Genomic DNA, 25,278 nt, shown 5'->3' with positions numbered 1-25,278 from the left:
ATTATCATCAAAACATTCCGATAAACCACAAAAAAGAGTTATTTCGCAGCTGACAACTCGGAATTGGATGTTTCATCTTTTTCTGCTTCACAATCTGGGTGACCCCCTCGTCACCCTTTCGACTGTATCTGTTTTCTTAGCAATGCTGGTGAGCCCTTCGCTGGGCTTTTTTATTTTCATCCTTTTTTCTTCTTTCCCTCTTCCCTACGATGCCCCAGCTCCTGCCGTCACTGCCGTTTCCGAAATTGAGAACGACTTTGTTGCCCCCCCTTTTCGCAGGTGGTTATGGATGTGTTCCCTGGCGTCTCTCAGGGATGGAGCCTAGGTCTTAGCTGATCTCGGGCACCGATCTCTCAGGAAGCGCTACATGACTTTCGAGCTCATGATGGGGAACGCGCCGTTGCTGCCCAAATGTTTTTCCTTTTTCTTTTTGCATGAAGAGCGCACTGGGGGTTCTGTATTTGATTTGATTTTCTCCCATGCTGTACACAGACTCTAGGGAGCTGAATAAAAGGAATTTAATGATTAGCTGCCATCTGGAAATTTTGTAAAATTTGCAACGACTCCGAGAATTCTAGAAATAATAATGTATCGAGCTTCTTGTGCCAATGCCATCACGTTAGCGTGGTTCCATTTAGTTATACGGATGTTGTATACAAGCAAGGCGGTGATTCGCTATCGGCAGAATGAAGCTCCGCGGTTTAGCCAAGTGGCCCGTTGGAACTACATGACGAGCGCCATGCTCCAACTGTCTCACATCTTCTTGTTTCCGACCCCCAACGGAGTCGCAATGCGATTCTTCCACTCTCTGAATTCTCATATATCACAGGCATCATGAGGACGCCGTTGATTTCCGTTCTGCCGGCCCTGCGTGAGTTCCCCTCGCTCTCCACTTCTCGTTTCCGGGGTTGTTAGTCGGTGCTGACTCCGCTTCCAAGTGCTTCTACAGACATGCGCAGCTGGGCCAACCCAAGCTCCCTTGGGCGAAACCTCATCTACGGAGGTTGTCGAAAGCAATGAGAAACCTGAATATCTGTTTACAGAGCCAGAACCTGAGCCAAGGCCAATTAGCCGTGAGTTTTGCCCGAGAGGACCGGCGCACGTGCAGCTTCAAACACTGCCGTCATACTAATGCGACTTGATTTCCTGTGACAGCTCGAGTTCATAATGCCTGGGAGACACTTCGAGGAGTGAAGCCGGCCATTCTTAACGTCGATCGGCCCACCGGAATCGTTGGATACACCCTACATTACGGTCGCGAGGCCTTTCGGTTACTGTTTTTGAATGGGCCCACCCCTGATAAAGCCGAGAGGAAGCTCAGTCCCACGGTCGCCCTGGCTGTTGAAGAGCTCAAGGCAGCAGCAGATGAAGATGGTGATCCAGACGCGATGTTCCTCCTCGCGGAGATGAACTTCTACGGCAACTTCACGCACCCGCGCAATTTCAGCGCCGCATTCCAGTGGTACAATGACCTGGCCTGGTTGACGGGGAACAGCACTGCACAGTCCATGGTCGGATTCATGTACGCGACGGGTATTGGTGACGCTGTCGAACGCGATCAGGCGAAGGCGTTAATGTACCACGAATTCGCCGCGGAAGGAGGAAACACACGATCGGAGATGACGCTGGCATATCGGTACCATACTGGAATCGGGACCCCGAAGAACTGCGAACACGCGGTCTTTTACTACAAGAGGGTTGCCGACAAGGCTATCGAGTACTATCGGTCAGGCCCACCTGGTGGCCATGCCATGGTCAGGGAATCCTACCGCTGGGCGGATGAGGAGGGCGGTGTTTATGGAGAAGGTGCTAGCGTGTCGAGCTCTGGGCATAATGCTCGTGATCCTAGTCACTCTGCCACCGAGGCCAGCGTTGAGGATGTTCTTGAGTACCTTGACCTCATGTCTCGCAAAGGTGAACTCAAGGCCACGTTCACTCTAGGCAAGATGAACTACGAAGGTGCGCACGGATTGCCTCGCAGCTTTAAGAAAGCCATGAAGTATTTCAGAGCAGTGACTAAGCGTTACTGGAATACGGACGGCTCTTTCGTTCCAAACCCCTCCCCGGGGCTTGACAAGTTGGCTGCTAAAGCGGCAGGACACATTGGCCTGATGTATCTGCGCGGAGAAGGCGTTGAACAGAACCTGAACCTCGCCTTGACTTGGTTCCGGCGGGGTGTAAAGAATGGGGATGGTCTCTGCCAGCACGAGATGGGACTGATGTATCTTCACGGCTATGGAGTACCCCAGGATGCGTACAAAGCGGCATCATATTTCAAATCTGCAGCAGACCAGGATATTCCAGCCGCGGAAACTCGAATCGGTGCACTATTTCTAGATCAAGGAGACGTGGCCGCCGCATCTAGATACTTCGAGCTGGCCGCCCGGTGGGGATGGATGGAGGCGTACTACTACCTCGCGGAGATGGCCAACTTTGGCGTGGGCAGACAACCACACTGTGGTGTTGCTGCGGCATATTACAAGATGGTTGCCGAGAAGGCGGAAGTGATTCATTCAGCCTTCGCCGAGTCGAACGACGCTTACGAACGTGGCGACAAGGAGAGTGCTCTCATTCCAGCCATGATGGCTGCGGAGCAAGGATATGAGCATGCGCAAGCCAACGTGGCTTACCTTCTTGACGAACAACGCTCATTATTCTCGTTGAGCCGGATATTGCCATGGGCTCAGAAGGCTCGGACGAAGCTGCTACGCAATACGGCGTTGGCCCTGATCTACTGGACTAGGTCAGCCAAGCAGTCCAATATTGACTCCTTGATTAAGATGGGCGACTACTACTTGCGAGGAACCGGCGCACTGGTTGATGCCGAGAAGGCCTCGACGTGCTATCACAATGCGGCTGAGGCTCACCACAGCGCACAGGCGTACTGGAACCTAGGCTGGATGCATGAGAATGGCGTTGCCGTGGCGCAGGATTTCCACATGGCCAAGAGATACTATGACCTTGCTTTGGCGACAAATCGTGAGGCGTACTTGCCCGTGAAGCTCAGCCTTCTAAAGCTTCGGGCGCGAGGATACTGGAACCGCATCACCAACGGAGATATCAATCCCATCCGCGATGAAGGTAAGCACATGAAACTTGAAGGAGGGACAATCCTCCTCTTTATTCTTAATTAGTTGCTGACTGGTTTCCCTTTTTCAGATACGAGACCTCGCCGCACCTTCAAAGAATGGATTACGGCTTTTATCGAGAATGACGCAGCCGACTATTACAACGAGCTCTACGAAGCTCGCGAAGACGACGAAGACTTCATGGGCTCGGTCCAGTCAGACCAAGGTGACGGATATTATGACGATTTGGATCTGGACATCGACGATAGCGTCCTTGAGGGCCTGCTCATTGTCGGCTTAGCCGCGACCCTTCTCGTGCTGGTGTACATCCGCCAGCAGCAGCAGCGGAATCGCCAGAATGCGAACGCAGCCAACCAGGGTGGTAATGCCAATGCCAACGCAAACGCCAATGGCAATGCGAACAACAACGACCGTGGCTTCTTCCCACAGCCCGGTGACCCGGAATTCGGGCAGTGGGTGGCAGGTGGAGTGGGCCATTGATGAAAGAATCTGTAATGTATGGATCTTAACTGTAGATAAATGTCAGCTGCATTGCATCTTATCGATAAGACATCTGAAGTTCCTCTTCATCGTCACCCTTATTCTCATCCTCAATTATCCTCCTGTATCTGGTTTCCACTCTTCAGTACTCTCACCTGTGCCCTTGATTTAGTCAAAATCGCAATGGAAGACAACAATCCCCCAAGCAAGCGGCGTCGCTTGAACGCAGCAGCCGCTCTATCGAAGCCCTTCAAGTCCCCGCTGCGCAAACCCGGGCCCATCGAAGATGCGTCTCAAACATCGCCCCGCACACCAAGTATCAGTGCGATCGCCCAAAACGAGAAATTTACGCCGGAAGCTGTTACTACAAAGCCTGAGATTGCTACATCATCACCAATTTCATCACAGGCCACGCGCACAATGAGGCCTTCAAATCGCTCTGCACTCTCCACGCCAATGCAATCGCCTCTTGCAGACCCCGAGCTCCTACGCTTACAGAAACAGGAGCGCGCTCTACAATCCCGACTCACAGCTCTCCGCGAAGAGCTCAACGTTGCAAAACAAGCCCTCCGCATTGAGTCCTCAAATAAAGATGCCGAGCTTGATGGACTGATCACCAAGTGGCGTCATGCGAGCCAGGAGGCAGCCGACGAGGTTTTCGCCGGTGCCCAGGAACGGGTCACTAAAATGGGTGGCCTGACAGCGTGGAAGGAACGTTCGAAGCGTGATACATTTCAGTGGGATCTTGAAGAGGAAGAGAAGGATGCGGATGAATACGGGGATGAGAATTGGGATTTGGGAGATGTCTTTGCGGAGGAGAAACATGGGTCCAAAAAACAAGAGGAAGAGCCTAATGAAGAGGTATGGAGACTTTTGCGACACCTGGTATGTAGATGTACAGTAGCTGACCGGATATCACAGGAATTTACCGTGGACTTCATGCTGAAGACGCTGAATATCGATCTCAAGATAATCGGCTATGATTCGGCGATGGGCAAGTGGATCCGGGATTGAGATGGAAAAGACTGCCGACAATGGGGGCATTATGAGTGTGAACTGTATCAATTACTGTTGAGTATATCTCTTGGTCTGTCGTTGGTCAGCGATATAGTAGTGGTATCTCAAACTTCTGCTCGTCCAGTAGTGATGCATTCCTTCCTTTCTGGGCGCTTATCGGCTTAGCTCCTTATCACTGCTAGTAGCAATTCTCTGTATCTGAATGTTTTATCTTTGGCTATTGGCTATCAATGTCATGTCGGCCTCGGAAGTCAGCCGAAAGCTTCTTATCAACGGATTGGCATATCGAACCGGTTCATCTCCGCTTTTCCCCGCACTCTGGATTTCACCTTCCTCGCCTCCCCCAACACCCGCATGTCGCGCCCATTCAGACCACGAGATATCGCCTGTGCCCGTTGTTTTCGCCTCAAGCGCAAATGTGATCATGCGAAGCCTACCTGCGGCGAATGCCGCCGTAAAGGCGCGGAGTGCCTCCCTGCCAGATCGCGCAAGTCTGGAGATAGCATCACCATCCCGGTCGCATACCTGAAAGACCTCGAGAGGAGGGTGGCCGAATTGGAAGGCTCAAATTTAGGGGCAAACACTGGTGTGGAGCTGTGCGACGCGGGCGTACAGACTGATTTTGTGGAGAATGGGAACATCGCTACGGGTATAGCATCGAGTGCGCAATCTCCATATTGGGCCAATGGGGCGGACGAAAGCCAAGCGCTGGTACTTTCGTCTGTTATGCAGTCCCAAGGGCAGAACTCTCGGCTGTCACCATTTTCGCCGTCGTCACTTACGGATTCGATTTTCCAATTCAATGATGAAACCCTCGATTTCCTTCGCCTCGATAAACCATCTTTTCCCCTTGTTGGCGAGGACTCCATATGGCTCACGGAGCTTTACACAAATATATACTTTTCAATATCCCACCGCGAGTGGCCCTTCTTGAACGAGTCTGCTTGGAAGAAATGGCATCGCGAGGAGGGTGTAACGGGACAAGAAGAATGGCGATTCTTCTTTCTCCGCATGGTGTATGCCATTGGGGCATCACTCTGCAGCACAATGCACAGAGACCCAGCACATCTGACTCGCTCCAAAGAACTCTATGCCTCCGCAATGAATTATTATCCACAGGTGGTGGGACATCCGTCCATGGTTCTACAAGTTCAAGCATCTCTATTACTCATCGTCTATGCATTGCACTCTCCGTCGTCAGAGGAGATGGCTACGACTGTCTCCTCAATATTACCATTCTGCACCGCTGCAATTACGCATCTTCGAAAATACGTCCGAATTGACCGGGACGACGAGACAACCGCAACTTCTGGCGAGGTCATGTCAGAGAATATGTTCATCGCTTGCTACATGCTAAACGAGGTCATTGCATCCGGATGGGATAGACCTGTATCTCCTTCGTATCGAATAGTGGATGACGATGTAAGAGATCCAATATTTCGGTTAACAGTTCGTTTCAGCAAACCCACTGACAATCATCTAGCTTTGCATTTTAGGAGACACAATCCAACCTCCCGGTAATGCAAATCCCGCACTGGGTCATTTATTCCGACTGCGAAAAATCCAAAATAACATTAGGAGGTCACTTGAGAGATCGCGTTGGCGGTATTCCGAAGAGAAGGATGCTTTCAGTTCATCACTAAAGTCTGCTCTGGATATCTGGAGACAGGATATACCCCGCTACGGAACCTCGAATGTTTCCAGTGGATTTTATCACCCGAGTTGGATGACGAAGTTGTATGATTATAGTATTCTTATTTTGATGGAAGAAAAGCGGAACTTCCTTGATCACGAGGGAACAGAAAAGATCTTCTCTGCCGTTGTAGAAGTCTGTCTGCAGTTCCGTCGATTACAGGAGGAGGGACATGTGATGTGCTTTACTTGGTCTGCGGTAAGCTGTCCTGAATGGTCCAACTCCGATTTAGATCTGACAATTGTATAGCTCGTATTCCAATTCAGAGCTGCCATCATGCTCCTCTACCTAATCTGGGCAACAAGACCAATCATGGTCAGTATGGTTCTACAGGGTCAACATTCCTATGATTCACCAGAAGCAATCGACGCCTGTTTAAAGAACTTTGCATGTTTTGCAGAACGCTGGGAGGATGCCATACCATACTTCAAATTGTTTCAATTTTTGCATCAGAAGATCCTACAGACTACGGGGTCGTCTGCAATGGAGGTCGATCTCCCTGGCTTGGTAGAGGCGGAGACTCACTTGGAGCAGCTGAAGAAGAAGTATCTACATCGGGCCATCTCGGGAATGATAGAGGATATGATGTATGGGGGGTTTACACAGTTTGAAGCGCTACAGGTACCAGACACTTTGGTAACTGAAATACTGTGAATGATGTGATGATATAAATGCAGTAACAGTTCAAAAATTCGAAACAAGAGCCCTATGGTCTCAACATCCCCAGTTCCAATGTCACATAAGATTCATCCATTTCTTTCTGAGATGGACAAGATAGCAATGGCTCGTACTATTCGGAAGCCTAGTCCATTATTTACAGTATGGGATGAATAACCGAACATACACTCGACAATAGGGAGAGATACACGAGGAGAGTTGACCTCATACAAAAGTCCATTAATACATAATAATCGTTTCCAATAGCTTGTTTAGCTGAACAAACAAGCAACACACACAAGGATATCATCAAAGGGCCTGCCATATTAACATGGCCACGCCTGCTGCCCATGGACTAGGGAGCGAGAGGCCGCTAGGCGCAGAATTCTTGTTGGTAGTAGTCGAGGCTGTAGTACTGCCTGCGGTTTCAGTGCCATTAGAGCTCGTAGCAGCGCTAGTAGCTGAGCCCGAAGTAGTGCCTGTAGTTCCAGTGCCACCAGAGTGTCCGGTAGCAGATGATGACCCGGAAGACGATGAAGTTGAAGGCTTGGGACACAAGTTGTTATACACAAATTGGTCCGGAGAGCCCGTACAAGTGGTTGCAGACGCAGCGTTAAATGTGCCGTTCGCATAGATCCAGCAAGTACCCGAGGCATATGGCGAGTCGCTCGAATTCTCCGCATTAAAGACGACATAGCTGCAGGAATCGGCCTTTGCACATTCACTCAAGCAGCTCGATGCACCCGTACTGGCAACACAATCGTAAAAGCAGTCACTAGGCGCCGGATACCCGCACACCGAGGCAATAGCAGAGGGAGTCGCGGTGGCGGTAGAGGCGCCAGAAGTGGTGGTTGCGCTCCCACCAGAATACACGGGCTCGTTGTAGACAGATAGGGTGGGATTGGAGCAATTCGAACTGCCTTTGCTCGCATCAAAGGTCTCACCTGGGTACAGCCAGCATGTGCCGGTGCCGAGGGTAGGGTTGCCGGCAGCGAAGATAACAAAGTTGCAGGGAGGGTGGGCGTTACAGTAGTCCCAGCAGGAGGCCCTGCTTTCAATGGCGACCTCAAAGTCTGCGCCAGGCTCCGGGTAGTCGCAGAGACTATCGATGAGGGAAGCTGTACAGGTTGTTGCCGCGGAAGTAGATATGTAGCCGAGGTAGCAGATGTCGCTTTGGTTGCAGCTAAAGCCCGTGGGGCTAACAGGGCCATAGAGACCCAGAAAGGAGCGATCTTCATGGTAGCGAGCGTAGGCAGGGGAATGAATGTGTCTAAAATTGGGAGAAGTATCAATTTTTAAGGGGTAATAAGCATGTCCGATTTTAATATCACGTGGTAAGTGCCTATCCTGGTAAACTTGGAGGTTTTAGCGTGTGATGGACCTGGGGTCTAAAGCTAATACGCGCTGGGAATTGATTACTTTACTACTTTGGGAATAGCTTGTGCACTCCCAATACAAAAATATAGTTATACAAAGATACATTCGTATTTAGAAGTACAATGAAAGGCACAAAGATCCCTGCTCCGATAAACCATGACAATGGCATTATCTCAGTAGGTAGCTCAGCAATGAATTCGGAGACTCTGCCATCCAGAGTTTTGCCCAAAGGATATGCAGACAGGCCAGCTTCTGAATACTCAAAAGACATCGAGGTTGCGGTTTCACCGTCACCTAGATCACAAGAGTATCATCTTTCCAGCTGTAGCACATGTGCCGGTGTGTGCAGTAATGACGACAATTGTCTGATTGAGAGCTGGACTCTTCCACATTTCCCAAGGTCTATCCCGCTCAGAAATTGGGTATGTTGTCGTTAGAGACCACTTGCCATTCTCCACGATGGCATCGCATGGCTCTCCATTCACATAGCATGTCAAGTGCACGGGACTATCACCAGACACACGAACAGATCCTTGTATTTGAACAAGCACCGTCGAGTCGTTAACCTCCTTGACCTGCCCTTCCACTGCGAGTTCCACTAGGCTTTGGGATGTACCGTTGACCGAAATACGATCAGAAGGCAACGCTGGCACATCGGGCGGCTGGAGCCGGCACTTGGACGCCATCTCGAAGGCATATCCATATCGTAGTAGGTCAATGTCCTCATACCCCTTGCCCGCAAAAGTGAGATTCACTGGTATATGTGTATCCTCCATCACACCCATTGGAACTGAAATCGTTGGAACGCCGAGGTGACGGATTGGCCGATTGCCATTGGAGTATTTAACGCCATTACTCCATGCAAATAGTGAGGTCTCCTCATCCTTGTCAGCATTAGATGCGCCCACATCGCCATTTGCAGGGAAAACCACAGCATCCAGGCCGAGCTTGTCCAGCCAGTCTTCGAAGGTTGCCTTTCGAGCATGCTCAAGAGCATTGATTGCCTGCTTCATTCCTGGGATTTCGAATATGGAAGATGGCTTGGTGTGCGGATATGCCACAATCTCGCCCCATCGTGGCTTGTTGGCCGCCTCGGGGGTGCCAAGGAGGGAGCCCGGGGCCAAGGGAAAGATTGTAGTAGGATCAACAACCGTTAGAGAAGGAAGATCTTTCTGGCCATTTGAAACGACAAAGTCATCCCACGCATGGGAGACAACCTCGCATCGTTCTTTGGCCTGCCAGCCTTCCGGGAGATTATCAACAGTAACCAACTGACCCGAGGCCGCATTGGATTCATAGGATGTCACAAGAGGGAAGTCGGTCTCCACCACTTCAGCGCCGCAGGCTTCCAGTGCCTTCCTTGCTTCTCGCCAGAGCTTGATGATAGAGGCTCGTGTGCTCACTTTGCTGACAGGTAGAATGGAGGCATCGTCTCCTCCAATGTACATTGAAGGTACACCAATGCGCTTACCCTTCAATGAAGCATTATCCTTCAGGGTTGTAAAAGAATCAGGACGAATAGTATTCATTGTAGGAAGTTTGACAAACGGCTGTTCATTGTAGAAATCGCCCGCTGGTGCCGGATCAGGTACACCTAGCACGTCAAGCACATGGAATAAATCCTCGACGGTCCTGGTATGAGGGACCAATACATCGCAGGTCGGATAGAGAGGGAATACACCCCGAAGTGGGAGCAGTCCCTTAGAAGGTGTGTACGCAACGATAGCATTATTCGATGCAGGCGACCGACCAGACGAGACAGTCTCGGTCCCCAGAGAGAATGTGCAGAAGTTTGCTGCTGTGGCGACAGCAGAGCCATTCGATGAGCCAGAAGCATATGCCGCTGCCAGGTAATTGCTGTTATAAGGACTCTCAGCACGTCCCCAGACTCCGCGCTGCATACCACCATATGCCATCGCTGGCATGTTGGTCCGCCCGAGGAGGACCGCGCCAGCATTCCGGAGAATCTGCACGCATGCCGCGTCTTCATTTGCAATGAGTTTCTCAAAGGCAGGCGATCCGTTGGCGACTGTCATGCCTTTGACTTTGATATTGTCTTTCACCAGATAGGGAATGCCTTCCAGTGGTCGTGGCGGTAATCCTGCGGCACGTCTGGCATCTGATGCGGTAGCTTCATCAAAAACGGATTGATTGAGAATTGGAATAGCACTGAGTTTTGGTCCGTTGGCATCATAGACACTGATACGTCGCAGATAGCGCGAGACCAAATCAACGCTGGTAAGCCATCCAGATGAGAGTGCATTCTGTAGCTCGGCGATGCTAGCGTCGAGTATAGTGAACTCTTGACCAGAGTTTGGTTGGGCCATGTTGCCTTTTGAAGATGGTACTTGTTGTCCGATTTGTTTTCGCGCGCTGATTGGCAATTACCCGCGCTCACAATCAATAGATATCAGTTGCAAGAAGAATCCAGACCTTCGATAGAGTTCCTGTTATCCTGCAATGATCTTATACAGACAATACCGCAATCCAGCAATCCAGTGCGGAGACGGCGGAGAATTGTCCGCTGAGCAAACTTTCTCCACTTCCATCATTTGCAGGCGGCCGATTGTCCGCCTGAGCGCCTATCGTCGCCCGAGGATAACGAGACTTCAGCTTATCTGCTTGGCAGCGATAATGATTGCTCTTAGTGTGCGGAGTAAGATGCATATAAGCTAAGGATAATCGCGGGGTAGAGCAAGGGAAGAATGCAGAATCATTCATCTGAGAAATTTCCTGCTTCTTGTTCAAGATGGATTCGAAAGATCTGAAGGTGGAGCAACCACCTGCTGCGGAGAAGGATGTCTCTCTCGGAGAGGTCCTTGATATCGGAGCTGATCTATATGTTGAGGCTGATCAATTGTCGACCGAGGAGTTGGAGAGTGAGGGAGCGAAGGTGCTGCGAATTCTGGACTGGAGAATCATGCCGATTGTGAGTTAAGACTTTTAACAGTTCTATTCGGTTTGTTTGGTCTTTTTCTGACTTCTCTTCAGCTATACGTGACTTATGTGATACAATTTCTTGGTATGAAGAGCCTCTCAGCGAACGATTGTTTTCAAGATCTAGGATTAATTATTCATGGCAATATAGACAAACTATCGCTCAACTATGCTTCGGCATACTCGCTCATTCCTGATCTTGGCCTGGAGGGCCAGCGTTACTCTTGGGTAGCAGCCATCTTCAACTTCGGATACCTTTTCTGGGCCATACCAGCAAACCTACTTATTCAGAAATTACCCGTCGCTAAGTACATGGGAGGCATGCTTCTTATGTGGAGTATCATCGTGATCGCGCATATTGGGGCGAAGAACTATGCAGGTATTTTGGTGTTGAGATTCCTGTTGGGGATGGCCGAGGCTGGAGTTAGTCCGTGCAGTGAGTGTCCCCCAACAGCGGCCGCACTTTTACTTGATAAATCGCATTTTCTGATAAAAATACAGTGATGGTCATAACATCTATGTTCTATAAGCGCTCCGAACAGCCTCTCCGCATGGCTATCTGGTTGAGTGCCAACGGAATGGCGACTATGGTAGGAGCATTACTTGGCTTCGGTCTCGGACACTCCCACAACACCGCTCTCCATAGCTGGCAGCTCATTTTCCTGACAATTGGACTTCTTAACTTTGTTTGCGGAGGCGTATTCCTCGCGCTCATGCCTGACTCGCCTGCCTCTGCACGCTTCCTGACCCATCGCCAGCGGGTTGTAGCCGTCAGGCGAGTCGCGGAGAATATGATCGGCGTGAAGACTCGACAGATCAAACTGGGACAAGCTGTGGAGAACCTTTACGATATCAAAATCCTTTGCTGTGCAGGTATCGGTATTGCTTGCGGAGTCATCAACGGCGGAGTTTCGAACTTCGCTTCGTCGCTGATCAAAGGCTTTGGATTCAGCGGAATCTATGCTACGCTTCTTCAACTACCGACGGGTGCCATTGAGGCCATAATAGTCCCAATCTGTGGTCTTGTCGCAACATATGTTCCAAATTCACGTTGCATCGTCCTCGCTGTTGTTAGTGTCATTCCATTTGCCGGGCTGCTGGGCATCCGATTTACAAGCCTTGACCACCGATGGACGCTCGTTGGATGCACCTGGCTACAGTATATTATTGGCGCTCCCGTCATTGTATCCTGGAATCTACTATCTACCAATGTGGCAGGCCACACCAAGCGAGCCGTCGCTAATGGTATATGGTTCACACTATATGCCGCGGGGAATGTCGCTGGAGCAAATATTTTCTTCTCCCGTGAAGCTCCAAGATACTACTCTGCATTGACAGGGTTGTTGGTTTGCTATGCAGGAATCATAGTTCTATCAGGTATGGCGTACATGGCTATGCTATGGGAGAATAAGCGAAGGGATGCAGCAGCGGCTGCGGCCGGGGAGGGTACAAGCTTCAACGAAACCCATTCCCAAGCCATTCTGGATGGATTCAAGGATATGACCGATATGGAGTCTAAGCATTTTAGATATGCACTTTAAGTAGCATGGAGAGTGTAATCAGCATGGCTGTCTGCCTACCTCTTGAAGGCACACTGAGAAGCCTAATTCCCTGTGGTATATTCGAAAATTTTTGCAAATACATGGCATACTCTCCTTCCCATAATGGTATTGTTTAGATTCATATAGAAATTAACTGTTAACTAGAGTGTCAACTATGGATTCCTCTCCAAGTCTGATGCTGCTGCCTAAGGCAGCAAGGCCACGAGCCTTGCGAAAAATCCATGTGGCGGTGTCGAGTGACTTCCTCTTTCCCCCTAACCCTGCTAAGTCGCCCTTTAGGTCTAGCTGCCTGTTTCAATGCGTTTGAGGCGGGTTTGGAGTGGGGATTATCGTGAAACATGGGTGCTGAAGTTCCAGTCAGCCGCCGCGTTGGTTCCCGAAAATCGAGATCTGGGTGTAAAACCTGCAAGTGAGCTGCTCCGTATTTGTCCTTGTGCTTCACTGCTAACAGCGGACTAGGATTCGTAGGGTCAAATGTGGCGAGGAAAAACCAACATGTCATCGTTGCTCCAGTACAGGACGACGATGTGAGTATGAGGGCGATGAGACATCCCCTAGAGGTTCAACTACCCCGCCGTCACTGTCGCCAAGCCAAGCACTGTCGTTATCGCCAAATTCAGGCCAGCGCGAGCGTCGTGCATTCGAGTATTACTTTCAGCATGCCGCAAAATACCTTGCTGGTGGTATGGCCATCGATTTCTGGACTGGCGTTGTCCCGCAGCTTTGCCGCACAGAGCCCGCTGTGTGGGACTCGATGATTGCGATCAGTAGTCTGTATGAACACCCTGACCAATGCACGGATTTCACATTATTGAGAGCTCGTGAAACAAGCTCGCATAATATGAATTCATCTCTACAAGAGGCTTTGGCATGGTACTCACGGTCGATATCGAACATCCACTCTCAGATTGAGCGCGGAAAAGCCGACCCGTACATCGCACTCATTAGCTGTGTGCTATTTATCTGCATTGAGACCATTCAGGGGCGCATGGAGGAGGCATTGCAGCTATACAAGCAGGGTGTGACTTTGATACTTGACCTGCGAACTCAGGTTTCCCTTGGAGAGGTGTCCGCGACAAAAGCTGCTCTTTTGGAGCACACGATGATCCCGCTATTCCTACGTTTGGGAACCATTTCCTTGACCATTTCTGACGTTCAACCTACCGAGGTTTTTGCACTCGTCGAGCAAGAGACAAACCCTTCTACATTTGAGTCACTGAGCTCTGCTCGATCTGCCATCACTATCCTTTCTATGGAAATAATCCTTTTCGATCGGGAAGCAAGGATGCACCTGTATGCTGTCGGAGGCGAAGCTTTCGTGAGTCAAGAAATGCTCGCGAGAAAGCAGTCCTTCCAAACCCAACTCGACGGCTGGGTTCGCGCTTACAATTCTTATTGTCAAACCATCTCAGATAAATCTTACCCATTGGGGGTGGAGCCTATCCTCCTTTCATATCACGCTGCTGCATCCATCTCACTGTCTGGATGTCTCACATATTCAGAAACCGTCTTTGATGCTCATATAGCACATTTCACAACCATTGTTGAACAGGCTGACCTGGCGCTCACTACCTCGGCTGGACCCGACGGCTCACAGCCACCATTTACCTTTGAGATGGGTGTTGGCATTCCTCTCTTCCTGACATCAATGAAGTGTCGAGAGCCAAATTTACGACAAAGAGCACTGCAGCTATTACTACAAGCACCCCCGATGCAAGGCTTCTTCAAATGTACTCCAGTCGCTCTTCTGGCAGGAAACATCATGAAGCTCGAAGAGCACTATGCTCGCACAATGCGAGAAATGAGATCAGAGCAACAATCTTCCGATAATACATATAAAGCTGTGCCCCTGCCGACGACGCCAGAGCTTATCCCGGCGGAGGCACGTGTATCTTTTTGTGGCGTTTTCCGGCCCGCTACTGGCTTTCCTCCAAGCATCACCGAATTTGACGTCGCTAGATGGGGCCGTGGTCCAGATCAGCTTTTCTTGCATTATTCGAGACAAATATTCGACACGAATAGTAAGACATGGCAACAAGTTCCAGAAATCGTGCCACTAGAGGCCTGAGTTGCGGCTCCGGGGAGGAACAGTATTACCTTTAGTAGGAGCTGTTTTCATTGCTTTTCTCCTTCGGCACGCCATATTGAGTATTCTATCGTTGCATCCGTGGGCCACCTCGGCCTTGCCATATCCTATGTGCATATCGCATTGCCATTGATTGAGATCCGAGTCCATCACGCTGAAATATTCTTCGGGAACTTGGAGCAGCTTGGATGCGATGAGCGACTGTATATAATACACTAGAAAGTCCAAATGCACCGTCTCCCGACCTTCGACTGCAGGCTTTAGGCTCGAGCCATCTAGAATGCCAGGAACTTTCATCAGAAGCATAATATATCCCACCAATGCGTGCAAGACGAGTATACACATTCTACAGCTTTCCCCCCTAGGTCTTGCTCAATTGAGTGTCATAGGAGGTCGAGGCTCTGATGCGTACTTAAGTGGTTCGAGAGTTAATCATGGATCTGACTGAGTGGTGTCATTGTTTTTATTCACTCAACTATGAAAACTTGAACTGATTATTATCTAAAGGTCCTTGAAAATTGTTCCCGACAGAGTAAAATTTCTGCCAATTTCAAGGTGATCTGCCTTTAGCTTTCCTCCATTCGCAAATTTCACCCACAAGTCCTTGAGTTCTGAGCCAAGCCGGGAGATTTGTTCTTCTGTGTCTTCGCCGGCGAGCATAGGAGCAGCTTTCCAGGACTCTCTCGTTCCCAACACAAATGGGATGTCGATGCAGTGGCATGCTCCCAACGGATTCTTATTTCCTGCCCAGCCGAAGGAATAACTTGTTGACGTCCCCCCAGCTTGGAGTATCTGCTGATGGAAGCGCTGAGATGGCCACTTGAAGTAGCTTTGGGTTATGTACCAGGTTCCAAGGGCCTCTACATAAGATCCGACAACAGGCAATTTGAGTAAGTTTTGGGGTCCCATCATGCTGGCAAAGGGGCGTCCATCGTGATCGGTCCAGCCAATGAGAATGGGAATATCCTTCGTAGCCTCATAGATCTTTTGATCAAATTCTTGCTCCGTTGGCAAGGGAGCGTATCCAAGAGCCGGTGCAAATAGCATGACTTGCGTCTGAACGGGTTTCATCAAAAGCTGCTTCTGAACGAAAAGTATATCATCTATAGACATCTCTCTTGGGTCCTTGGTAAAGAGTTGCTCTGCTCTTTGTGTGAGCATGGGTGCCGTGGGCGTCCGTTCCTTTAACTCTCGTAATGGCGGGCTAAGAAGGATGGCACGATGGAAGAGGCCTTTGGTATTTTCCGAGGCCATCAAGCAAATGATCGAATCTGCGCCAGCAGATTGTCCAACCATCGTGACATTGCCAGGGTTTCCACCGAAGGCAGATATGTTTTCCTGAATCCATTGCAAAGCAGCTCGCTGATCCAATAGTCCAAGATTGGCAGGTGCAATGCCCTCCAAATACATGTATCCAAACACTCCCAATCGATATGTAATGTTGACACATACTATCCCCCGTTTGGCGAGGTCTACCGGTTGGTAGCAGTCTAGGTCTCCACCGCCAGAAATATACGCACCGCCATGCAGCCAAACCATGACAGGAGCATTTGCAACATCCTTGGGGGCGATAATGGATACGTGCAAGCAGTCTTCGCTCAAGCTATGCCCCTTGGTCAAGGGGCCCATGACAGACTCCAATCGTGAAGGGAGTTGTGGACATATTGGCGCGCGTTCGGTGCAGTCCAAGGCGGCAGTCCAATTTTTGGTCGGCTGTGGCGTTTTGAAACGCTCAGCTTGAGCGTAAGGAACTCCTCGTGCGTGGATGAGGCTGTCCTCCACCAAGTTCGCTTTGACGGGGCCCCCGGGCAGTTGGATTGTTATCGTGCTGGCCATGGCGCTATATGGTCTGGAGAAGAAAGGGGCGGTTCAATGCAATGGATATAGAGAGAATCATAGAACAGGAAAGAAGGGAAGATAAAACAGAGATGTTGACTATGGCATCTTTAGCAAACGAGCTGCTGGAACACTGTGGATCTTCCATGTTGATGGTGGGGGCCGGGGGCTGGATTCTTGCGGGCGGGGAAGTTCCGCTACAGACGAAGTCGCCGACTGAAGCTCGGCGAGTAGGACTGATAAGCACGACTCATTTGGTAGGGACAAGCAGACAACGAAGATAGAGTAGCCTATCATTTTCACGGAGATATTGCACAAACAATTATGGCTAATCAATGAGAATAACGTACAATCTTCGGCCGAATGCACATAGAAAGGCAAGCATTATTGGAAGCCAACGCAACTATTCTTCAATATGGTACTTCTACTTCTTTGATACTACCTGCTACACATTCTTCCGGTAGAGTATCTTGGACCTCGTTGTTTATGGCATTATTCTCTTGACCATACTATTTATTCTATGGCTAATATGCCCCCGACCCTGTATGTCGTATTTGGCCACTGCTAAGTAACCGAAGTAGGTTGAGAAAATAATTATTCATGCCGATAGTGTTTGAAGTCAACAATCTTTCTTTATGGCTTGTCCTCCATGCAAACTACAAGAAAAATGAAAGATATTATTTATCGATGAAAGAAAACATCATATTATCTAACATCAAATATATGCCCTTGCTTGCTTCGCTAGTGCATTGAACCCGACCACCTGGAAAACCGGACTGTCCACTTTGAGGGAGTTAAGATCATGACAGTCAAGACAAGCATAGCGACTCATTATGACTGCGTCGTGAGTGCGACTCTTGACTTCCATTTGGTACTTATCCAGTGCTCGATCTTTAGATTGCTTGCCGTCTCTCCAAAGCACCAGTTCATCTCTCAAACGTGCAGCATCACAGATACCATGATTAGCAGCTTCGCCTCGATCTAAAGCTAGAATTAGCACGACTCCCATGCACAAGTTCTCATAAAATCCAAGATCACTTACACATTGTCATTGTATGAGCGGCGTCGCCAACCAGTGACACTCTTCCTTCAATTGAAGGCCAGTTCTCGGTGGGCCAGTCTTCCAACTTAATCTCAAGCATGGGACTATTGTCTGGTATGTCCATGATAGCTTGGCGTAGGCTGGGGAAGAAACCAGTATTACTCGCAGCTGCCTGCTTGACGCGAGCCAGCTGGTCTGCCGGCGACTTTGGTAATGGCCCATTTCGGTCGATAAGCCAGCTCATATTGAATTGGCCCTCATAAAACTCGTCATCTGTTCCGGCACTTCCATTGCTCTGCGGTGTTGACAACATTGAGAAAAAGAGATAGTACCCGGAGCCTGGGTGCGTCCCTTGCCAAAGTACTGGATGTATATCTCGAAACGGCTTCATCTTCTCAGGTGACAAGCGTAGACTAATTCCCACAAAAGCAACAGGGAGCGGATTCAGCTTGGCCTTTTCGTCACCTATGAGTAACCGTTTCGTGCGACTATTCTTGCCATCCACAGCAAGAAGCATGGAGCCCTCTACCGTGGAGCCATCATCAAACTTGACCAGCACACCGTCTTCGGTAGGATTGAATCCTGTGAATCGCTTTCCCCAGTTGATGTCAAGCCCAGTGCTAAGAAGTTGACGAAATGCCTTTCGGTTAAGTCGGTAGTGAGTCGATGAGGGGAAACGGTATTTGTCTTGACCTGTTTCAAGGTCCAAAAAGCGATAGCAGTCATTCTCTAGTGATTGAGGGTCCCATTAGAGATAATCGATTGAATGTCTGGAGATCATGCGAACCTTTTCCACCCTCGGCGGGATCCACTTGAATGGACAAGAGTCGACTGAAGACGTGTGCAGGGAGGCAAGATTCAAGCGCAGGAAGTGCCCAGTGCATGGTAATTCCCCATCCAGCCGGGCGCTCTTCGAGACTGTTATCCCTATCGTAGATTTCAAACTCAAATCCAGCCTTTTTCAATGCCTGTGCTAAAGTCAAGCCCACAAGGCCTGCTCCAATAATGATGATGGGCGCCATATTCTTTTGGCTATTCTGTTAGAACTCCAATGGACTAGAGGGCAGCAGACAGGGGAAATTTGGCCTATATTAGCAATCTATCGCCGCTTTTCTTATCATTATAGATGTACTATGAACTAAGTTCTGGTTTCAAAAGTAAGTTCAAGTCGGCGACTCAAGACGGCGAGTTCCGTCCACTCGCCCGCCAACTAGAATTGGAATATTCCCCTCACTTCTTACTCCTCACTTTCGATATTACGTTCTGTCATCTGAACCGATGAAGCTAACACCTGTTAAATAGATGTGCTCAAAGATGCAAATATAAGTGGAAGTACCATCACCAGGACCGCATTAACTTTATTTTTCCGAGCCAACCATTTCCGGTCAAATACTGTTCTAGCCATCAAGCAACGCCCAGCATCTCTTCTCTTCACCAGCAAACATGTACCTCACGAAGCAAATAAACGGGGTCGAAATTTGTTACGATGAATGTGGAACAGCCGACCGACCTGCTCTAGTCCTCTTGACTGGATGGGCGCACGACCTTCGTCTGTATGACGAGCTTTTGCCCTATTTAAGCCCCAAATACTGGGTCATCAGAGTTTGCTGGCGGGGACATGGCCCTAAACGCGATAATATCGAAGACTTTGGAGTTGAAGAGCAGATCAGCGACACTATCGGCCTGCTTGACTCTCTCGAAGTCGACAAATTCTACCTTGTCTCGCATTCACACGGCGGCTGGCCTGCACTGGGAATTGCCGACAAGCTGGGAAGAGACCGTGTTCTTTGTCTCTTGATGATTGATCAGATCATGACCCCGCCTCCCCCCGAATTTGCCGTGGGACTCCAAGCAATGCAAGCAAAGGAAACATGGAAAGCTGCTCGCCAGGGCCTATACGATAACTGGAAAGCGGGTAGCGACAATAAGGCGGTTGAGAATCATTATATTTACTCTTTTGGAAGCTTTGGCCACAGAATGTGGGCACTTTCCTGTCGAGTCATCGCCACGGCCTATCAAACATACGGCACGCCCATGCACCGTATGGAATTGATCCAAAACCCTCCACTCATTCGGCATATATTCTCCCATCCGCTGAATCATCCTGAGTATCGAAAGCTGCATGAAGAGCTCAGCAGAAAACACTCTTGGTTCTCCTTTACGGATCTCAAGGGCGAGACACATTTCCCTAGTCTTGAAGTTCCCGAGAAGGTTGCCCAACAGATTGATCAGCTTGTCCAGGAAGCTGATGGGGATAGCTAGCGAGCTCGAACGTAGTATCCTTTTTTACTTCATAATACGTGAAGCTGTTGTGAACGTTGATTTTGCCTCTACTTTTGTCTTACTTTTTGGTAGAATTAGAGCGGGGCTTCCTGAAAATTGTAGAAGCCCCCAGCGACTATCGTAATCATGCCTAGATCATTTGTATAGTTTGTTACAGATATTTGCATCAGAAGTTATCAAGGGGGGAAGATAGAGTGCTAGGAACTGCTCACTATCATGTTCGGGGCCACTTTCATCATCGCATTGAAATAAGCACCTATGCAACAAATTACTCCTCACAACGAAATGATAAACCTGACCTATGATAATAGTTGCTCATCAATAGACTGGCCTAGCCCAGTTCGAAACTATGATAATCATTATCCTATGCGATAACGAAGCGGGGAAATGAAAGCCACACTTCAATAATGTAGCTAAGCTCAAGTCGCCGATTTGGCTGGAGATGCCGAGCTCCAGCCTCCACCAACACGGAATGCGTCTCCTCCTTTAGCCTTATCCAGGAGATAGGGCTGTTCTTGTGACCCAATCATCGAACTCTAATTGAGAAAGACTATCAAGTTATAATACCCACTACTGCTCATGAGTATGCGGATGAAAGTTAGCACCCCCTGGAAAGATAGTTTTCCGGTGTGAACATACGGACACCTTCGCCCTAAATTTACTAATGGCATCGATCAAGTCGAACGAAAAGGTCATTGAAGGGGAGGATCTCGAGTCCCAGAGGCCAGAAGATGGCATTGTGGAAAACTTCATAACGCCGCATTCTCTCACGACCATTCTTAGAAGGCTTGCCATGGCTGGCGTGGAGATGAGAGGTCTTGATCCTATCCCGGTGGAGAAGCGAACTCATACTAAGTACTACAACATTTTTACGTTGTTTGGTGGTTCCTTTCTTTCCCTTCTTCCGTAAGTAGAAGTGTCTGTCCGGCAATTGCCATCTAAAGAAGAAACTGACGGCTGTATCCAGCCTGAGCATCGGTGTCACCCCGACCTTGGCTTTCGGTCTATCATTCAAAGATGCTGCTGCCATGATTTTCACTATGCAATTTATCTTTGTTCTGCCGACACTCTATATTTTGACCTTGGCACCTCAGCTGGGCATGAGACAGTCAGTCCAGTTTCGTTACGCATTCGGGTGAGAATATTCTTTTATACAAAACCCTCCATCGAAGTCACAACTTCCCTAATAAATGTGATTAAACCCAGAAAATATCCCAATATTTTAATCAGTCTCATCGTCATTCTCGAGGTTCTGATATTTGGAATTTTGGCTACGGTCGCCGGAGCCGAATGTCTCGCAGCCGTCAGACCTGGTACTTTGCCAATCGAGGGCGCAATTGGCATCATCCTTGCCGTTGCTTTCTGTATAGGCTTTATTGGATACAAAGCCCTTCATTTCATCTGCCAGTATATCTGGATCCCTAGCGGTATCTCGATATTAATACTGGTCGGCTGTGCCGGTAGCAAACTATCAACCCAAACACCAGCTACTTCCTTTGGGGCCGGGCCGTATTTGGCGACCATCTCAATCTGTGCAGCCAACATGGCAACCTGGGGCACGATCGTTGGAGACTATGCATGCTATATGCCACCGCAAGCCCCACGGCTTCGCCTCGCTCTGTACTGCTTAGCGGGATTGTACGTGCCTTTCTCACTGATGATGGTCCTAGGCGCAGCAGTTGGCGGTGCGATACCTTCCATTCCTTCGTGGACTTCAGCATATGCTTCAGGTGGCCTGGGAGGTGTACTCGGAGAAATCCTGATCTCTCGTCTTGGCGGGTTTGGCAGGTTCATTCTCATTATTCTGGGCATGTCTATTGTCACCACATCGGCGCGTGATATGTACAGCATGTCTCTCTTCACTGTTGCTGTTGTTCCCTGGTTAGGTAGGGTTCCACGAGTGTTTATTTTGTGTGGAGCGGCTGCTGTCATGGTTGGTGTTGCAATTGCAGCGTCGCGCTCGTTCCTTTCCACCCTCAGCACCTTGGTAAGCATTGCAGGCTACATGACAGGGCCGACAGTCTGTGTTTTTCTGATTGAGTGGTTATATTTCCGTAAGGCAGACCCGTCGAAGTTGGACCCTGCCATCTGGAATGACGCTGCTGCTCTTCCTTCGGGAATTCCAGCAATAATCTCTAGCCTGGTGCCGTGGGCTCTCATCGTCACATCCATGTCCACTAGCTGGTATGTGGGTCCAATTGCAGCGCGAGTCGGGGATCTGGCTTATGAATTAGGCACAGTGACTGCCGGTTTGTTGTATTTTCCACTTCGATGGTTAGAAGTTCGCTGGCTTGGACATGTTTAAGGCCTCAAATGGTACGCTAATAGGAGATAATTCGCAATTAAAACCGTCAAATCTTACCCTATAAGCTCGAATAAGTACACTTTAGCCGGTCGGGATTCATCAACTGCAATTAAAGTAGCGTAAACTTTCCTGCCGGCAAAGAGTGCATGCGTGCGGGGTACACGATAAACCCAGCATTAGCGTACGCCATGGCCACGGGACAATTCTAGACCAATCAATGGGCTGGGATAAGAAGGCCCGAGAGCTCATTCAACGTTCATTTCCAAGCTGGAGACACTTCCCGCATATCTTGCGTTGCAGGTAGCTAGATCTCTATTTGTGCTCGACCACATCAGAGACAAACGCCCCGCAGCGATGTCACATCAAAAGGGCCGAGCCAGGGTAGCTTGCAAGCTTTGCAACCTGCGTCGGGTGAAATGCGACCGAACTATTGATAGTGCCTGCTCCAATTGCCAATTGGCAGGCACGGCCTGTGAGCTGATCAACTCGCGGAGAGGAAGGTATGTTTCTTCACTCTATACACATAACCCACGACAGTGACAACTATTATATCAGAAGCTAACAGAAATAAGGTACCCAAGGACGGCAAGTCGCCGAGTTGAGGAATCTGCGCATATCTCGACTGCTGGGAGTCGGGGATCTCCTGCAGCGTTGGAACGGCTTCATTCGGCTGATGTGGTGGAAAGCTCTCGCACAGAAATCACTGAATCTCCGGAGAGCGATCGGAGAGACAGCCATACTCGATATGTGAGCCCATCTCTGACAGAGTTAGCAGTTCAGCAGGATAGTGCTACCATGCCCGGGAGAGTCGTGTACATGGGCGACTCAGCCAACTTCAAGTACGTCCTACATGAAGTTGGAGATCCTTTCCAAACCAGTCAGCAACACCGCTTTTGGGGCGACAATCTACAGAAATCTATGCTGGAAAGGTTAGACCAGTCTACCCAGTCGACAATTCAGAAGATACGAGAAGATGATCAGAAGCACCTACAAACGACCGGTGTCTTCCAAACGCCCAGCAAGCAAATTGGCGAAGCGCTTATTGATAGCTTCTGGAAATATTCTTACCCAGTCTTTCCGCTTTTTGACTGGGCGCCATTCTATGCAGAATATAGCGCAGGATCTATATCTCCTTTACTCTTGAACGCCGTTTTCATGGTTGCAGTCTTCCATTGCCCAGAGTCTATTTTACATGATGCGGGGTTTCCTTCTAGATACCTGGCCAGTCTCACATTCTACCGGAGAGCAAAAGCACTCTACGACAGCGACAGCGAGTCCGATGGTGTGATCATAATCCAGACCACTATTCTCATGTCTAACTGGTGGGGTGGCCCGATGGAGCAGAAGGACACATGGTATTGGCTCGGCATCGCAGCAAGTTTGGCTCAATCTTTGGGCATGCACCGATCGTGGGTATTTCTCGTGAAATCTGACATCCAGAATTGAATCTTATCGGTGTTGTAGGAAGTCATACGATGTTCTTCCCGAGGCGAGTAGAAAGGTGTGGAGGAGAATCTGGTGGGTACTGTATGTAAGTTTAACTTGCTTTGCACTATTCAAGAAAGACAGATATGGAAATTGATATACTCAGATCAACGATATTCACCATGCAGCTGTCTACGGTCGACCACCTCATATTCATCCGAAATTCTGCAACATTGAAGTTCTCGGCGAAGAAGATTTTGCTGGTTGCTCCTCATTAAATTCAGTTTCCTCGGAGTACGGTGTTTCGCAGGAAAGTAAATCGTATCTAATTCACCTCGTTGACCTCATTTCCAAAGGTAAAGAAAACCTTTAGCACCAAATTTCTCGGCTGGAAGCTAAACAAAGTTAGTTGGCGACTGTCTCGTGACCAAGCTTGCATCAACAGATGGCAATGAAATAGCGGACAGGACATCATACAACAAACTGCTTCAATGGGAACGAACCCTCTCCGATAGGTTCAGGGCCACGCCAGCCCAGATCTCTTTAGAGAGAGGGTTTTGGCCCGCGCTGATTCAAGTACTCTACTGGTAAGTCTGCATTCTCTTGTTAAATTGCAGGGCAAATGCTGACGGACGTGGAAATAGCGAGTATCAAATAGTATTCTATCGCTTGCTTTCCACGAATCCAGTCACCGTGGGGCTTGAGTCTCCTATTTTCCAAGCAGCTGGAAAAATCACCCGTCTGCTCGAGGATTTGCTTATTTCTGGAACGCTATACAACGCCCCTTTTACAATGTCTGTCACCATTCAGCCCCCCTACTTATGGAAATGTGTTAACTCAAGTTTACAGTCTACCCGCAATTTTTGCGTCTTCCTTGGTCTGTATCATGAACATACGCAAAGGAGTCCCTAATATCCGGGTAGTATCCGAGCATCGTGCACACCTGGCGATGCAGATTCTCCACAGATTTCAGGACACTTGGCCAATAGCAATCTGGACGCGCCATCTTCTCGACTGTCTTCTGAAGATACCTTCTACTGATCAAGCTCAAGTCGATTCTACCTCCGAAGAGCATGACAGACGCGTTCTCTCCACATTTCCCGACCCAAACCAGTCCAATCAAGAGGCCTATTGGCAAGATAATACACGTTTACCACTCCACATTACCGATATGGGCGTTATGACGGGATTATCTCCTCCACAAAGCACTAGTGAAGGAAACGTGTTTCACTATGAGGGGTCAGGCGATAGCCGAACACCGGGATTTCCGATAGTTTTTCCCTTCACCAATCTATTTGAGGATGTTGGCTTTAGCCCTGATGCGTATACTGGATCTATGCTGTGATTTGTATTTCGGTGTCATAATCTATTGAGCGTCACATTTCTACCTTGTTTCTATTCTATCTACCATCAAAAGGGACTTGCGTTCTTGAAAATAGCATGCATATTCAAATTTACATTCTTCCTTCTCCTTCGAGCTCCAAAGCAT

General features: G+C 49.1%; 11 protein-coding genes across 11 annotated transcripts; 7 read left to right on the top strand and 4 right to left on the bottom strand.

Moving 5' to 3' along the window:
* Positions 1-834: 834 nt before the first annotated feature.
* Positions 835-3,569, top strand: N7496_011784 (ubiquitin ligase complex subunit HRD3; the record flags this gene model as incomplete). Its single annotated transcript, XM_056704697.1, has 3 exons — positions 835-871; positions 1,156-3,081; positions 3,160-3,569. 3 exons carry the CDS (start codon positions 835-837, stop codon positions 3,567-3,569), a joined length of 2,373 nt encoding a protein of 790 aa, XP_056550657.1.
* Positions 3,570-3,752: 183 nt separating this feature from the next.
* N7496_011783 (putative DNA repair protein Dds20/Mei5) lies at positions 3,753-4,583 on the top strand (the record flags this gene model as incomplete). The annotated part of the gene is made up of 1 exon (XM_056704696.1): positions 3,753-4,583. The coding sequence occupies one exon, from the start codon at positions 3,753-3,755 to the stop codon at positions 4,581-4,583; it is 831 nt and encodes a 276-aa protein (XP_056550656.1).
* A 357-nt stretch (positions 4,584-4,940) lies between these two features.
* Positions 4,941-6,933, top strand: N7496_011782 (uncharacterized protein; the record flags this gene model as incomplete). Its single annotated transcript, XM_056704695.1, has 3 exons — positions 4,941-6,008; positions 6,070-6,477; positions 6,529-6,933. The coding sequence occupies 3 exons, from the start codon at positions 4,941-4,943 to the stop codon at positions 6,931-6,933; spliced, it is 1,881 nt and encodes a 626-aa protein (XP_056550655.1).
* A 312-nt stretch (positions 6,934-7,245) lies between these two features.
* Positions 7,246-8,174, bottom strand: N7496_011781 (uncharacterized protein; the record flags this gene model as incomplete). The annotated part of the gene is made up of 2 exons (XM_056704694.1): positions 7,246-8,038; positions 8,140-8,174. The coding sequence occupies 2 exons, from the start codon at positions 8,172-8,174 to the stop codon at positions 7,246-7,248; spliced, it is 828 nt and encodes a 275-aa protein (XP_056550654.1).
* A 438-nt stretch (positions 8,175-8,612) lies between these two features.
* N7496_011780 (amidase family protein) lies at positions 8,613-10,640 on the bottom strand (the record flags this gene model as incomplete). Its single annotated transcript, XM_056704693.1, has 1 exon — positions 8,613-10,640. The coding sequence occupies one exon, from the start codon at positions 10,638-10,640 to the stop codon at positions 8,613-8,615; it is 2,028 nt and encodes a 675-aa protein (XP_056550653.1).
* A 422-nt stretch (positions 10,641-11,062) lies between these two features.
* On the top strand, positions 11,063-12,791 carry N7496_011779 (putative MFS allantoate transporter; the record flags this gene model as incomplete). The annotated part of the gene is made up of 4 exons (XM_056704692.1): positions 11,063-11,242; positions 11,305-11,335; positions 11,402-11,686; positions 11,752-12,791. The coding sequence occupies 4 exons, from the start codon at positions 11,063-11,065 to the stop codon at positions 12,789-12,791; spliced, it is 1,536 nt and encodes a 511-aa protein (XP_056550652.1).
* A 359-nt stretch (positions 12,792-13,150) lies between these two features.
* Positions 13,151-14,880, top strand: N7496_011778 (Zn(II)2Cys6 transcription factor domain-containing protein; the record flags this gene model as incomplete). The annotated part of the gene is made up of 2 exons (XM_056704691.1): positions 13,151-13,221; positions 13,272-14,880. 2 exons carry the CDS (start codon positions 13,151-13,153, stop codon positions 14,878-14,880), a joined length of 1,680 nt encoding a protein of 559 aa, XP_056550651.1.
* A 519-nt stretch (positions 14,881-15,399) lies between these two features.
* N7496_011777 (uncharacterized protein) lies at positions 15,400-16,734 on the bottom strand (the record flags this gene model as incomplete). Its single annotated transcript, XM_056704690.1, has 1 exon — positions 15,400-16,734. One exon carries the CDS (start codon positions 16,732-16,734, stop codon positions 15,400-15,402), a length of 1,335 nt encoding a protein of 444 aa, XP_056550650.1.
* Positions 16,735-17,449: 715 nt separating this feature from the next.
* N7496_011776 (FAD-dependent oxidoreductase) lies at positions 17,450-18,798 on the bottom strand (the record flags this gene model as incomplete). Its single annotated transcript, XM_056704689.1, has 3 exons — positions 17,450-17,715; positions 17,777-18,505; positions 18,564-18,798. The coding sequence occupies 3 exons, from the start codon at positions 18,796-18,798 to the stop codon at positions 17,450-17,452; spliced, it is 1,230 nt and encodes a 409-aa protein (XP_056550649.1).
* A 421-nt stretch (positions 18,799-19,219) lies between these two features.
* Positions 19,220-20,038, top strand: N7496_011775 (alpha/beta fold hydrolase; the record flags this gene model as incomplete). The annotated part of the gene is made up of 1 exon (XM_056704688.1): positions 19,220-20,038. One exon carries the CDS (start codon positions 19,220-19,222, stop codon positions 20,036-20,038), a length of 819 nt encoding a protein of 272 aa, XP_056550648.1.
* A 685-nt stretch (positions 20,039-20,723) lies between these two features.
* Positions 20,724-25,134, top strand: N7496_011774 (uncharacterized protein; the record flags this gene model as incomplete). Its single annotated transcript, XM_056704687.1, has 9 exons — positions 20,724-20,965; positions 21,027-21,194; positions 21,266-22,243; positions 22,937-23,773; positions 23,829-23,895; positions 23,956-24,145; positions 24,199-24,376; positions 24,434-24,583; positions 24,639-25,134. 9 exons carry the CDS (start codon positions 20,724-20,726, stop codon positions 25,132-25,134), a joined length of 3,306 nt encoding a protein of 1,101 aa, XP_056550647.1.
* Positions 25,135-25,278: the final 144 nt, after the last annotated feature.

This window comes from Penicillium cataractarum (genome assembly GCF_028827025.1).
Source record: "Penicillium cataractarum strain IBT 29864 chromosome Unknown utg000009l, whole genome shotgun sequence".
NCBI lineage: Eukaryota > Fungi > Ascomycota > Eurotiomycetes > Eurotiales > Aspergillaceae > Penicillium > Penicillium cataractarum.
This window is presented reverse-complemented; position numbering and strand designations above follow the sequence as displayed.